General features: G+C 45.3%; 1 protein-coding gene across 2 annotated transcripts in view; it reads left to right on the forward strand.

Annotated features, from left to right (window-relative positions):
* The window catches only part of b4galnt4a (beta-1,4-N-acetyl-galactosaminyl transferase 4a), a 659,811-nt gene that overhangs the window by 519,485 nt on the left and 123,568 nt on the right, over positions 1-16,758 (forward strand). For both annotated transcript variants that reach the window (XM_067993694.1, XM_067993695.1), the window contains exon 10: positions 4,342-4,482. In XM_067993694.1, coding sequence (XP_067849795.1) covers positions 4,342-4,482 — 141 coding nt within the window. The remainder of the gene's footprint in view (positions 1-4,341; positions 4,483-16,758) is intronic.

Consider the following 16,758-nt stretch of genomic DNA (forward strand, 5'->3'; position numbering starts at 1 on the left):
TCAGCTGCCTTGTCATAAACTCCTGGTCACCCCTCCCACTCCACCCCACCCCCCCAACCCATAGCACAAGCACTGACTTTGCATGTACTTGATTCCACAGTAGAGGCACATACAAAGTTTGTCCACTCTTGTATAGATGTACTTCTGGTGGTTTCTGCACAAGTAAAATGAAGGGGGTTGGTGAGGAGAAGCACCCAAAGGATAGGTCACATTGGGTCAGATTTTCCGGTTAAAAATAATGGTGAGCCTAACAACGCACACCGTTATTTATGTGCAAATCGGACAGTAACTTCCGGTGACTTCATATGCGCAATTAAAAGTGGAAATCGGGAAGTTGCTGTCCGAGATGCCCAAAGGCTGTGTGATAACGGCATCTCGCCGTCTGGCTTCCCTGTAATGAACGGCATGAAATTCCTGTACTTACCTCATAGATACGGACTGAACGCGCCAAAAAAAGTTAGAGCTTGTCCATTCCAATGTAAGTACCCTTTTAACCGTGTGGTAATTCTTAATTACTGCCGAACCACCTCGCTGGCACTGAAAATGAACTTTTACTGTGTGGAGTCTCATTCCTTTACCTTTTAATTATTGTTGGACATTTTTTTAAAAATTAAATACATTTTTTTTCTTACTTTTTCTTCCTGTCTCTTTTATTTCCGTCTGTTAATCCATTCTGTCTTTCCCTCTTGTTATTTCACTTTCTGTACCTAATTTGACATTGAATTCACTATTCTAACTTACACTTCCTGGTTCAGACTCTGCGCTGCTCATTAACAATTCTTCAATCTGATTGACTAAGGGAATACACAATTGCTTGCCCTGTTCACACTGGTCCCAGATGCCTGGGAGAGGGCGCCACGCAAAATGGGTCTCTAACTCATCGTGCAAAAGCTCATAGAAAGTCTGTGGGGAAGTGCAAGTCTAACGAACCACTGGCACTGTTTGTTACCTGCTCACAGCAAAATCCGGTCCATTAAGCCTAGCTCAGTTATGCTGTAGACAGAGGCAAAATCGATATTGCTGGCGATATCAGCTGAAGTTTACAATGTACAGTACAACTAAAACATCAATTGCATGATATGCTTGTTGTTGCCACCTGTTGGCAAATTCAGTAATGGCCCAAATCTTGCTGGAGCCTGCACCATCAGTTAGACTTTGTCCTGCACACTTCAGGTCGAAACATTTTTGCCCTGTAAGTTGCTGGAAGTGCGAGCTGTGGTGAGGGCAACGGGGGCATCCGGGACCTTAGTGAACGACAGGACCAACAGTTTATCTCCTTAACTAATGAGATTTAATGATAGAGAAAGAAACAGAGGAACAACAGAGAAGGAGGGTGAATTAGAGCCAAATCAGGTACAGAAAGAGAAGTAAAGAGAGGGAAAGAAAGATTGGATTGAGAGAGAGAGAAAAAAGAGACAGAAAGGAAAAGTAAGAAAAAAATTTAAAAATGTAAAATTTAAAAATGTTTGAATCTCTCTGAAGAATTTACTACATGTAGGATTGAGACTAAACAGTTTAAATAATTCTCTTTCTCAGCTGGAGAGATTGATTGGCATTGCATTAACAATTATCACGTTGTTAAAAGGGTTAAGTGCCAACTCTACTATCTTGTGGCAAATTTTAATTCGAGTTCAGTGTGCAAATGCAGCAAGTTCTTAAAATTCACAGGGAGGTTGAGGGTGAGCTGTTGTTTGGGAGAGGCAAATGGTGCAACAGTGTAAATTGACCAGAACGTTATGGCGATTCACAACTCACAGTGGATCTCTTCTTTGCCTAAACTTACTGGCCGATTTGCGCATTAATAATGGCGTGCGTCATGAACTCGCCGTTATTTTCCCAGCAAGATTTAGACCACTGTTTAGGCCAGTTGTGATAACTCTGACCTTCACCTAAACTGTCGAAGGGCAGAGGTCAAAATAAGTCGATAAGTTATCATGGGAAATATTTCCCCATGAATACAAATGCGCCAGCCATCAAAGCCTTGGATCTGCACATGGCTCCCAGCCCCTGATTAATTCTTTGCTGAAATGTTGCCTTGTAGCTATTTCCTTTCCGCTCATCTGAAAATTCTCAGGTTTTTTTCCGAAGTAACTATTTTCTCCCCAGATCTTTTCCTGAAGATCCTGAGTCATGCTGGGATTTGGTTTCGCAGATGCCAGTAGTCTTGTACTACCTCACCCAAGTAAACATTCTTCATAATGACCATTGACAGTGAAAGTCAGCAGGAGATTCAATCATGGAGGGCATTACAGTCAATTCAAATTCTGTCATCACTCAATGTCACTGCGTGACCTTGAAAAACACCACCATAACATGCAACCCATTGCTCCTGAGTCAGAGTGCTCACATCTGCTGGAGAGGACTGAGTTGGACCAGCTGTGGGAAGCTGATCCCATTGGCAGCAAATTGCAAACAGCATCTTCCTGTAAGGATGGTTTCTTGAACTAGTTTTGATGGCCTAAGGGAGGTCGGAGAGGAATTTTCCCGATTTCCCCCCCACCCCCCACCATCTAATTGGCCTGGGTTTTTTACCTAGTGTTTCGCCTCTCTCAGAGATTACATGACTCCGGGCGGGGTGAGGAGTGTATATATTGTGATGCACAAGGCATCACTACTATATGGGACAGGCTGGATGGTCTTTTCCTGACCGCCATTTTTCGTATATTCGTATGTTTATCGGGGAGTTGTGTCTCTGTTAATCATTCGGCAGCACCATTATAATTCACTTACTGGTCACACTGAGCTGAGTACCTCACACTAATTGCATACTGCCAGGGTTTATTCCCTCCCTTGTGCAAATTGGGGATATCACTTTAAATTAGTGTTTTCGTTCCCAAGAAAATTAGTTGAAGTTATTTTTAATCGTATTTTATCACTGTAAATTTATACTTATGAAAACAAATTTTATTTTTGATTTTCTGATTCCACACGCTGTTTCAAATCACGTTATAAGTACAGAGGTACAGCTTAAACCATGGATTCTATTGTGCTTTATTTGTATAGACTCTGTATGACATTACGCTCAACTTGAATAATGGTTATAGCACTGGTAACCTTAACATGCAACTCATTGTTCCTGAGTCAGACTGCTCACATCTGCTGGGGAGGACTCTGGAATCCGAGGAAAATATATTTGGATTGGAACTACTCCTGGAATGTTTCTACTTTAAGTGTTGGTTACTCGATGGTGAATGTAACCTCACACATTGCATCTCGCAGAGTGCAGCTCAGACAGCAGCTCAATTAACATTTCAACACACGGTTATATATGCTGACTCCAGCAAGAAGTAATATGTCCCTGTCTCAGTGGTGCTGAAAGATTAAATTCCAAATGCCATCCATTATTGTATCTGTTAATAATCTTGTCGACAGTAAAAATGCTGATAGATTTGTTCTGGCTGTTCCCCATCTTTTGATATCGCTAAATGGCAGTCAGACTCCCTCGATGGTGTACTCAGCAAAAATTCACCACGTGGCTGTGATACACAGCCAGAAAGACCCCCAGGTCCCACATTCAGTCTCTGGTCTATGCTGAGATTGCGATCTCTGTCGGCAGGAGTCAAAGGGGGTGATTTTAAACCCCAAGAACGGGTGGGTTGGGGGCGGGTGGGAGTTGAAAATAGTTGCTTTTATGGATCGCAACCGCAACATTTTCGGACTTTGCATTCCCAGTGGGAAGCCTGTACTTTTACGCGCCGACGTTAAACCCGGAAATAAAGCCGGGTTGCGGTCGCGACCCAAAAAAACAACTACTTTCAACTCCCACCCGTCCCCATCCCACCCGTTCTTGGGGTTTAAAATCACCCTCAAAATGTCAGCCAAGGTCCCCTCACCTGATGACTATCTAGTGAGTCCAGCTGGAAAGTTGACTTTGAGTGACAGTAGGATCTAGCACGGTTGTGGTGCCCTCCCGCAGTAGAACAGTTTGCCAACACTCACTGTCTAAACTCACTATGATATATAGCCACTTGGGCGAGGTAACAAAGAACTGCTTGGGACCTGTGCAACTGTGCCCCATCATTACTGCACTCAGGAACAAAGAAGAGGGGAATTAAACACCAATCAGATCCTGATGTACAGGTAAAACAGAGATCCAGGAATGGCAGGAAGCAGCACCTGACCTGTTCTCTGTGTGTAGCAGGTAATCAAAGGGCAGAACTAAGTCCAGAACATGTGTTTCTGTAACAGACAAGCCTACAAAGGACGGATAATGGAGTGTGACTGAATATCTTGAGTTCTCTAGTTGCATACAACCTCTGCGGCCCGTGTCGTTAATCCTACTTTATAAGTTATGTGTCCAGTTCCCAGTCCTGAAAATGAAAATTTATTTTTTAATCATAGAAGAATCATCACTGAAGATGAACAGCGTTGATCATATCCCGCAAACTCTTGCAAGTCATGCAGGAGGTCACAAGATGGTACACAGGCAACTGCATGCAGCAGACATGCTCAAACCAGACCCCAGGGACACTTTCTTCCTCAGTGAGTTCTATTTAAATTGTCACTCTAACAGTTTAACAGAATACAGATCAGAATGCACATCCACTTCCGGGTGTGTGTTCCTGATAGATTTTTATGACTAGCAGTTGATTAATGAAACTTCTCTGTGCTTTGCTGAATAAATAAACCATTTAAAACGACTCAAATGGTCACCATTTATCTTGATATCCCGATTGCTTCAGAACAATGAGTCTGTACATACTGTGACTGAATGAAGGGAGATGGAAGGAGTCCTAGGTCACTCTGACGGGCAATATTGTCCTCGCCATGATCGCTGTGATGTGCACACAGTGCCTTCCTCCCCCCTCCTCCGGGGGCTCTTTGCAATCTGTTTTCAGTTAAACGTGTTTCTGAGGTTATCTTTGTGGAGCATTGTTGAGACAGGGAAGAGCTTCACTCTCTACCCAGTCCATGCTATTATCCCTGGCCTGTAACAACTTGTATTTTGTCTGTGTTACCTGTTATTTATATTTTTGCTCTTATGTCAAATTCAGCATTTTTTCTCTACAATAATCCAACAGTTTGAAACCAGGCTGTTTACTATAATGATTTGGAGTGTAAATTACTGAACAAAGTTAGGATTGTTCCGTACAATCTCAAACATTGCTGTGAGAAGAAGACTCCTTTGTGACGTCTGAGGGTCTAGGTGTCATTATATTCCAGTTGTGCAGCAGGAGGCTTAGCTAATACCGATTCTGGGGAGTCTCATGGTCACACATCAAAGAGTAGTAACTTTGGTTGACAGATTGGTGGGCCAAAATCCTCCCCCCATCTCACAGACTCTAGGCAAGTGACAGAGATCACACTCTCTCACACACACACACACACACACGTTTACACACACACCCACCCACACACACACACCCACCCACACACACGTTTACACACACACCCACACACACACACACACAGACACATGCACACACACCCACACACTCACGGAGCTATGTCCTCAAAGCGGCAATAAGAAAGTGTCTATTGCATTTTGAAAGTCTGAGCCAGCGAGCTTAAGGAGATTAGCTAGGGGAGGTGAGGCAATGTTCAGAGAGTTTGTAAGCTGCATCTTTATTATTTTCTACCACTGAGGAGTGTAGGAAATTGATTGTTCTCACTGTGAAAGCTTCATGCTGTTCATTTATGTATTCTATGTAAAAGAAACCGGTTGTTGGTTTGATGTCGTGCATCGTCTCTATTGTGTGCTTTTTAGTACGTCTTCCAAAAAGAGAGGAGAATTCATATAGTGGCATGATATGCATTTCAATAGCCAGTATACAGAGCAAGGGTTGCCAGTTACAATCCTTGGGTCATGCTCTTGTTTAACGAGGAATTGGGCATCGTAAACCACACTCTAGATTGTAGGGGACGTGAGGTCCGCTTACAGGAGTGGCTGGTATTATTGAACCCAAGGGAATATCTAGAGCAAAAACCCAAAAATAGTGACACTGACACTGGGGGCATGATTTTTACTCGGAGCCAGGAACCTTACAGCCGGGTGGATGTTCGCATGGAGAACCTGAAAGTCAAGTGAGTGTGTCGCAATCTGCAATCCCGACTCAATTGGAGGTAATTATTTTTGCTTCCGGGTTTCCCACGCAACAGCCAGCCAGATTGACAGGCTGGTTGCCCGTCGGGAGGGAAAGGAGCCGCAAATCGGAGAGGAGGGAGAGAGGGAGAGATCTTGGGCTGTGGTTGAAATGGGGAGTGGGGGGTAGGATATCATTGGGGGGCCTTGGAGAAGATCATGGTGGGGGGGGGGGAGCCTTGGAGAAGATCAGGGGGGGTAGGGAGGTAAACAGATCAGCAGTCGGATGAAGAGGCAGAGGTCGCGGCGGGGGGGGGTCTACCATCGGGGGTTCTACCATTGAGGAGGGGTCTACCATCTGGATCAGCTGATTCGTGGGGGTCCAGTCGCGCCGGGTGAGCTTGTTGGGCCTGGATGATGCACTCCTGCTCCTCCCGGCCCACAGGCAGTACAATAAAGGCACTCGCCTAATGGATCCGGCCCTTCTCACCTGCTTTCATCTGATGAGAATCAGAAGCCGTGGGAAACCTGTGTAGATGAGCTTAAATTCATTTCAGATTTAGAATGCACAAAAAATTAAGGACCTCAACTATTTCAATGAGGTACATTGCCCCTTTAACAATCCGCCCACCATCATTAAGTGGGGTCAGGACCTCCGGGTTTCTGTTGCTCACGCACATCCAAACCTGCCTGGGCGCGTTGGAGCCAGGATGCGGTCTCACTTCAAAAAACTGTTATTTTTATCTCCCACCCGCCCCCAACCCACCCATTCTTTGGGGTTAAAATTACCCCCTGAGTGTCCAAAATAGAAAACTGTTCCATTTCCCCAACATTGACGTCCTGCACCTTGAGGAGAGAATTTTGCAGACAAACAATCTTATGCTTGCAATCTCCATGTTCAGTAGTCTTTGTTTAAATAACTTTGGACAATCATGCAGTTATTTATTCTTAAAAATTGAATTCTCACATTGAAAGTGGTTTCCTGTGGAGGAAAAAATACATTTCAAAAGTTACATCATTGTCGATCATGGATAAATGCTTGTGTCATCATCCTATTGCCCCTTGACCCCTCCAAAAGCACAAAAATGTAACACCTGTCAGCTGTCAAAAAAGCCAGCATGTTATCTCGGTTACCTAATAAGATGTGACAGATGAAGACGAGTTGCCAGAGATGTTATGGTAATTAAACTGCTGGCAAGCCAATACTTGTTTTATGTTGTGCATAATGACGCTCAGCACAGCCGTGAATAGCCCTAATAAGATTACTTGAGTTACTGAATCCTCTGTGGGTGTGAGTTTTTCATATATAATTTGGAATCAGACTGATATTGTGTTTGTCTACAAAAATATCATATTAAAAGAGATGGACAGAATTCATAAAATCTATACAGTGAAGCGGCTTCCACATTTAACAACTGGGCTTTCTTTCACATACATGCTGACATTGGTCAGTTCTCTGAGGTGTCACATACCACTCACTAACACTCTCTGACATACCCTACACTGCTCACTGTAACACTCTCTGACATACCCGACACTGCTCACTGTAACACTCTCTGACATACCCTACACTGCTCACTGTAACACTCTCTGACATACCCTACACTGCTCACTGTAACACTCTCTGACATACCCGACACTGCTCACTGTAACACTCTCTGACATAACCTACACTGCTGACTGTAACACTCTCTGATATGCCCTACACTGCTCACTGTAACACTCTCTGACATACCCTACACTGCTCACTGTAACATTCTCTGACATACCCTACACTGCTCACTGTAACACTCTCTGACATACCCTACACTGCTCACTGTTACACTCTCTGACATACCCTACACTGCTCAATGTAACATTCTCTGACATACCCTACACCACTCACTGTAACACTCTCTGACATACCCTACACTGCTCACTGTAACATTCTCTGACATACCCTACACCACTCACTAACACTCTCTGACATACCCTACACTGCTCACTGTAACAATCTCTGACATAACCTACACTGCTCACTGTAACACTCTCTGACATAACCTACAGTACTCACTAACACTCTCTGATATACCCTACATTGCTCACTGTAACACTCTCTGACATAACCTACACTGCTCACTGTAACACTCTCTGACATACCCTACACTGCTCACTGTAACACTCTTTGACATAACCTACACTGCTCACTGTAACACTCTCTGACATAACCTATAGTGCTCACTAATACTCTCTGATATACCCGACACTGCTCACTGTAACACTCTCTGACATACCCTACACTGCTCACGAACACTCTCTGACATAACATACACTGCTCACTGTAACACTCTCTGATATACCCTCCACTGCTCACTGTAACACTCTCTGACATACCCTCCACTGCTGACTGTAACACTCCCTGATATACCCTACACTGCTCACTGTAACACTCTCTGACATGCCCTACACTGCTCACTGTAGCACTCTCTGACATACCCTCCACTGCTCACTGTAACACTCTCTGACATGCCCTACACTGCTCACTGTAGCACTCTCTGACATACCCTCCACTGCTCACTGTAACACTCTCTGACATACCCGACACTGCTCACTGTAACACTCTCTGATATACCCTACACTGCTCACTGTAACACTCTCTGACATACCCTACACTGCTCACTGTAACACTCTCTGACACACCCTACACTGCTCACCGTAACACTCTCTGACATAACCTACACTGCTCACTGTAACACTCTCTGACATAACCTACACTGCTCACTGTAACACTCTCTGATATACCCTCCACTGCTCACCGTAACACTCTCTGACATACCCGACACTGCTCACTGTAACGCTCTCTGACATAACCAACACTGCTCACTGTAACACTCTCTGATATACCCTCCACTGCTCACTGTAACACTCTCTGACATACCCTACACTGCTCACTGTAGCACTCTCTGACATACCCTACACTGCTCACTGTAACACTCTCTGATATACCCTCCACTGCTCACTGTAACACTCTCTGACATAACCTACACTGCTCACTTAACACTCTCTGACATAACCTACACTGCTCACTGTAACACTCTCTGACATACCCGACACTGCTCACTGTAACGCTCTCTGACATAACCAACACTGCTCACTGCAACACTCTCTGACATAACCTACACTGCTGACTGTAACACTCTCTGATATACCCTCCACTGCTCACTGTAACACTCCCTAACATAGCCTACACTGGTTACTGTAACACTCCCTAACATAGCCTCCACTGCTCACTGTAACACTCTCTGACATAACCTACACTGCTCACTGTAACACTCTCTGACATAAGCTACACTGCTCACTGTAACACTCTCTGATATACCCTCCACTGCTCACAATAACACTCCCTAACATAGCCTACAGTGCTCACAGTAACACTCCCTAACATAGCCTACACTGCTCACTGTAACACACCCTAACATAGCCTACACTGGTCACTGTAACACTCCCTAACATAGCCTACACTGGTCACTGTAACACTCTCTGACATAGCCTCCACTGCTCACTGTAACACTCTCTGACAAACCTATACTGCTCACTGTAACACTCTCTGACATAACCTACACTGCTCACTGTAACACTCTCTGACATACCCTACACTGCTCACTGTAACGCTCTCTGACATAAACAACACTGCTCACTGTAACACTCTCTGACATAACCTACACTGCTCACTGTAACACTCTCTGATATACCCTCCACTGCTCACTATAACACTCCCTAACATAGCCTACACTGCTCACTGGAACACTCCCAAACATAGCCTACACTGCTCACTGTAACACTCCCTAACATAGCCTACACTGGTCACTGTAACACTCCCAAACATAGCCTACACTGTTCACTGTAACACTCTCTGACATAACCTACACTGGTCACTGTAACACTCTCTGACATAACCTACACTGCTCACTGTAACACTCTCTGACATAACCTACACTGCTCACTGTAACATTCTCTGATATACCCTCCACTGCTCACTATAACACTCCCTAACATAGCCTACACTTCTCACTGTAACACTCCCTAACATAGCCTCCACTGCTCACTGTAACACTCCCTAACATAGCCTACACTCGTCACTGTAACACTCCCAAACATAGCCTACACTGGTCACTGTAACACTCTCTGACATAACCTACACTGCTCACTGTAACACTCTCTGACATAACCTACACTGCTCACTGTAACATTCTCTGATATACCCTCCACTGCTCACTATAACACTCCCTAACATAGCCTACACTGCTCACTGTAACACTCCCTAACATAGCCTCCACTGCTCACTGTAACACTCCCTAACATAACCTACACTGCTCACTGTAACACTCTCTGACATACCCTACACTGCTCACTGTAACACTCTCTGACATACCCTACACTGCTCACCGTAACACTCTCTGACATAACCTACACTGCTCACTGTAACACTCTGACATAACCTACACTGCTCACTGTAACACTCTCTGATATATCCTCCACTGCTTACTGTAACACTCTCTGACATACCCTCCACTGCTCACTGTAACACTCTCTGACATGCCCTACACTGCTCACTGTAGCACTCTCTGACATACCCTACACTGCTCACTGTAACACTCTCTGATATACCCTACACTGCTCACTGTAACACTCTCTGACATAACCTACACTGCTCACTGTAACACTCTCTGATATACCCTCCACTCCTCACTGTAACACTCTCTGACATACCCTCCACTGCTGACTGTAACACTCTCTGATATACCCTCCACTGCTCATTGTAACACTCTCTGACATACCCTACACTGCTCACTGTAGCACTCTCTGACATACCCTACACTGCTCAATGTAACACTCTCTGATATACACTCCACTGCTCACTGTAACACTCTCTGACATAACCTACACTGCTCACTGTAACACTCTCTGACATAACCTACACTGCTCACTGTAACACTCTCTGACATACCCTACACTGCTCACTGTAACGCTCTCTGACATAACCAACACTGCTCACTGTAACACTCTCTGACATAACCTACACTGCTGACTGTAACTCTCTCTGATATACCCTCCACTGCTCACTGTAACACTCCCTAACATAGCCTACACTGGTTACTGTAACACTCCCTAACATAGCCTCCACTGCTCACTGTAACACTCTCTGACATAACCTACACTGCTCACTGTAACACTCTCTGACATAACCTACACTGCTCACTGTAACACGCTCTGATATAAGAACATAAGAAGATAAGAAATTGGAGCAGGAGTAGGCCAATCGGCCCCTCGAGCCTGCTCCGCCATTCAATAAGATCATGGCTGATCTGATCCCAACCACAAATCTAAAGAACACAAGAAGTCGGAGCAGGACCCGGCCGCACAGCCCCTGGGCCCTCTCCGCCACCCACAGGGCATTGACCGATCCGAACTCAGCTTCATGTCCAATTTCCTGCCCGCTCCCCATAACCCCTAATTCCCTTTACTTCGAGGAAACTGTCTATTTCTGTTTTAAATTTATCTCATGATGTAGCTTCCACAGCTTCCTGGGGCAGCAAATTCCACAGACCTACCACCCTCTGAGTGAAGAAGTTTCTCCTCATCTCAGTTTTGAAAGAGCAGCCCCTTATTCTAAGATTATGCCCCCTAGTTCTAGTTTCACCCATCTTTGGGAACATCCTTACTGCATCCACCCGATCAAGCCCCTTCACAATCTTATATGTTTCAATAAGATCGCCTCTCATTCTTCTGAACTCCAATGAGTAGAGTCCCAATCTACTCAACCTCTCCTCATATGTCCGCCCCCTCATCCCCGGGATTAACCGAGTGAACCTTCTTTGTACTGCCTCGAGAGCAAGTATGTCTTTTCTTAAGTATGGAGACCAAAACTGTATGCAGTATTCCAGGTGCGGTCTCACCAATACCTTATATAACTGCAGCAATACCTCCCTGTTTTTATATTCTATCCCCCTAGCAATAAAAGCCAACATTCCGTTGGCTTTCTTGATCACCTGCTGCACCTGCATACCAACTTTTTGATTTTCTTGCACTAGGACCCCCAGATCCCTTTGTGCTGCAGTACTTTCCAGTCTCTCGCCATTAAGAAAATAACTTGCTCTCTGATTTTTCCTGCCAAAGTGCATAACCTCACATTTTCCAATATTATATTGCATCTGCCAAATCTCCGCCCACTCACCCAGCCTGTCTATATCCCCTTGCAGGTTTTTTATGTCCTCCTCACTCTCTACTTTCCCTCCCATCTTTGTATTATCTGCAAATTTTGATATGTTGCACTCGGTCCCCTCCTCCAAATCGTTAATATAGATTGTAAAGAGTTGGGGACCCAGCACCGACCCCTGTGGAACACCACTGGTTACTGGTTGCCAGTCCGAAAATGAACCATTTATCCCAACTCTCTGCTTCCTGTTCGATAACCAATCCTCCACCCATGCCAGAATATTACCCCCAATCCCGTGATTTTTTATCTTAAGTAATAATCTTTTATGTGGCACCTTGTCGAATGCCTTCTGGAAGTCTAAATACACTATGTCCACTGGTTCCCCTTTATCCACCCTATACGTTATATCCTCGAAGAACTCAAGCAAATTTGTCAGACATGACTTCCCCTTCATAAAGCCATGCTGACTTTGTCCAATTAAATTATGCTTATCTAAATGTTCCGTTACTGTCTCCTTAATAATAGACTCCAAAATTTTACCCACCACAGATGTTAAGCTAACTGGCCTATAATTTCCAGCCTTCTGCCTACTACCCTTTTTAAATAACGGTGTTACATTAGCAGTTTTCCAATCTGCCGGGACCTCTCCTGAGTCCAGGGAATTTTGGAAAACTATCACCAAAGCATCCACAATCCCTACTGCCACTTCCCTCAAGACCCTAGGATGGAAGCCATCAGGTCCAGGGGATTTATCCGCCTTGAGTCCCATTATTTTACTGAGTACCATCTCCTGAGTGATTTTAATCGTATTTAGCTCCTCCCCCCCGAGAGTCCCCTGTTTGTCCAGTGTTGGGATATTCTTAGTGTCCTCTACTGTAAAGACTGAAACAAAATATTTGTTCAGCATTTTTGCCATCTCCATGTTTCCCACCATTAATTTCCCGGTCTCATCCTCTAAGGGACCTACGTTTGCCTTAGCCACCCTTTTTCTTTTTATATAACTATAGAAACTCTTGCTATCTGTTTTTATATTTTTTGCTAATTTCTTTTCATAATCTAACTTCCCTTTCTTAATCAATCCTTTAGTTACTTTTTGCTGTCTTTTGAAGAATTCCCAATCTTCTATCCTCCCACTAAGTTTGGCTACCTTATATGTCCTTGTTTTTAGTCGGATACTATCCTTGATTTCTTTACTTAGCCACGGATGGCTGTCATTTCTTTTACACCCTTTTTTCCTCAGTGGAATATATTTATTTTGAAAGTTGTAAAATAACTCCTTAAATGAACACCACTGCTCATGTACCGTCTTACCCTTTAATCTATTTTCCCAGTCCACTTTAATCAATTCTGCTCTCATACCATCATAGTCTCCTTTATTCAAGCTCAGTACGCTTGTTTGAGAATCAACCTTCTCACCCTCTAATTGGATATGGAATTCAACCATGTTGTGGTCGCTCGTTCCAAGGGGATCCTTAACTAGGACATTATTAATTAATCCTGACTCATTACACAGGACCAGGTCCAAGGTTGCCTGCCCCCTTGTAGGATCAGTTACATACTGCTCAAGAAATCCATCCCTGATGCACTCAATGAACTCGTCCTCAAGGCTGCTCTGCCCAATTTGATTTGTCCAGTTAATATGATAATTAAAATCCCCCATAATTATGGCTGTTCCCTTATTACATGCCCCGACTATTTCCTGATTAATACTTCTTCCAGCAGAGTTGCAACTATTAGGAGGCCTATATACTACGCCCACTAATGTTTTTTTTCCCTTATTATTCCTTATCTCCACCCAAACTGTTTCATTATCTTGATGCTTTGTCCCAATATCATTTCTCTGTATTACAGTGATTCCTTCCTTTATTAACATAGCCACCCCACCTCCCCTTCCTTCCTGCCTGTCCTTCCTGATTGTTAAATACCCTGAGAGGGGGATGGCCACAGGGGACCCTGGCATATTTAATTCCCAGTCGTTGTCACCCTGCAGCCATGTTTCTGTAATGGCCACAAGATCATACCCATACGTAGTTATTTGTGCCGTTAACTCGTCCATTTTATTACGAATGCTACGTGCATTCAGATAAAGAACTTTCAAATCTGTTTTGTGACGCTTAGTTCCTGCTTTTTCCTTTTTTAACACTTTACCTATTACTCCATACCTTCTGTCCCTTCCTGTTACGCTTTCCTCTCTCTCCCTGCTCAGGTTCCCAACCCCCTGCCACTTTAGTTTAAACCCTCCCCAACAGCACTAGCAAACACTCCTCCTAGGACAGCGGTCCCGGCCCTGCCCAGGTGCAGACCATCCGGTTTGTACTGGTCCCACCTCCCCCAGAACCGTTTCCAGTGTCCCAGGAATTTGAATCCCTCCCCCTTGCACCATTCCTCTAGCCACGTATTCATTTGAAATATCCTCCTATTTCGACTCTGACTAGCACGTGGCACTGGCAACAATCCTGAGATTACTACCTTTGAGGTCCTATTTTTTAATTTACCTCCTAACTCCCTATATTCTGCTTTTAGGACCTCATCCCCTTTTTTACCTATATCGTTGGTGCCTATGTGCACCACGACAGCTGGCTGTTCGCCCTCCCCCTCCAAAATGTTCTGTAGCCGCTCCGAGACATCCTTGATCCTTGCACCAGGGAGGCAACACACCATCCTGGAGTCTCGGTTGCGGCCGCAGAAACGCCTGTCTATTCCCCTTACAATTGAGTCCCCTATCACTATAGCTCTGCCACTCTTTTTCCTCCCAACCTGTGCAGCAGAGCTACCCGTGGTGCCAGGAAGTTGGCTGCTGCTGCCTTCCCCTGATAAGTCATCCCCCCCAACAGCATCCAAAGTGGCATATCTGTTTGAGAGGGGGATGGCCACAGGGGACCCCTGCACTACCTGCCTGCACCTCTTACTCTTCCTGGTGGTCACCCATTCACTTCCTGCCTGTATACCCTTTACCTGCGGTGTGACCAACTCGCTAAACGTGCTATCCACGAGTTTCTCTGCATCGCGGATGCTCCACAGTGAGTCCACCCGCAGCTCCAGCTCCGAGATACGATCGGTCAGTAGCTGCAGGTGGACACACTTCCCGCACACATGGTCGGCAGGGACACTGGTAGTGTCCATGACTTCCCACATCTTGCAGGAGGAGCATATCACGGGTGCGAGGTCTGCTGCCATGACTTGCCTTAGCTTAGTTACCCCTTTTAAATTACGTTGAAATTAGAAAATGTTAACTATACTAGGGACCTCGGTTCACTAAAAAAAAACACTATCTGCTATAAAACCTGCAGATCTTCCCTTTCTTATTACTTTACTTACAGTAAAATGGTAGAAATACTCACCTGAACCTACTCACCAATCAGCTGCCTCCCCTGTGCCGCGTCACTTTCTGACTGGTGACGTCACCCCGAACTGCCGCTGGTCTCAGAGTCTCGCTCTCAGAGTAAGCTCTGGTCTCGCTCTCTCCGCGCTGTTTATATCCCCGCTCTGGTCTCGCTCTCTCCCGCCGCTCACCGACTGAACTCTCGCTCTCTCTGCGTTGTTTATATCTCCGCTCTGGTCTCGCTCTCTCCCGCCGCTCACCAACTGGACTCTCGCTCTCTCCGCGCTGTTTATATCTCCGCTCTGGTCTCGCTCTCTCCCGCCGCTCACCGACTGAACTCTCGCTCTCTCCGCGCTGTTTTTATCCCCGCTCTGGTCTCGCTCTTTACCGCCGCTCACCGACTGGACTCTCGCTCTCTCCGCGCTGTTTTTATCCCCGCTCTGGTCTCGCTCTTTACCGCCGCTCACCGACTGGACTCTCGCTCTCTCCGCGCTGTTTTTATCCCCGCTCTGGTCTCGCTCTCTCCCGCCGCTCACCGCTCTCAGGTCCACTACCGCTCTGCAGGAAAAGCAAGGCAAAGCAGCACCTCCTTCCCCCACTTCACCAAACTCCCACACGTACCGAACTCTCAGCACACTGTGTTACCCTCCACTGCTCACTATAACACTCCCTAACATAGCCTACACTGCTCACTGTAACACTCCCTAACATAGCCTACACTGGTCACTGTAACACTCCCTAACATAGCCTACACTGGTCACTGTAACACTCCCTAACATAGCCTACACTTGTCACTGTAACACTCTCTGACATAACCTACACTACTGACTGTAACACTCTCTGATATACCCTCCACTGCTCACTGTAACACTCTCTGACATAACCTACACTGCTCACTGTAACACTCTCTGATATACCCTCCACTGCTCACTATAACACTCCCTAACATAGCCTACACTGCTCACTGTAACACTCCATAACATAGCCTCCACTGCTCACTGTAACACTCCCTAACATAACCTACACGGCTCACTGTAACACTCTCTGACATAACCTATAGTGCTCACTAACACTCTCTGATATACCCCACACTGCTCACTGTAACACTCTCTGACATGACCTACACTGTTCACTGTAACACTCTCTGATATTCCCCACACTGCTCACTGTAACATTCTCTGACATACCCTACACTGCTCACTGTAACGCTCTCTGACA

Source organism: Heptranchias perlo, chromosome 12 (assembly GCF_035084215.1).
Source record: "Heptranchias perlo isolate sHepPer1 chromosome 12, sHepPer1.hap1, whole genome shotgun sequence".
NCBI lineage: Eukaryota > Metazoa > Chordata > Chondrichthyes > Hexanchiformes > Hexanchidae > Heptranchias > Heptranchias perlo.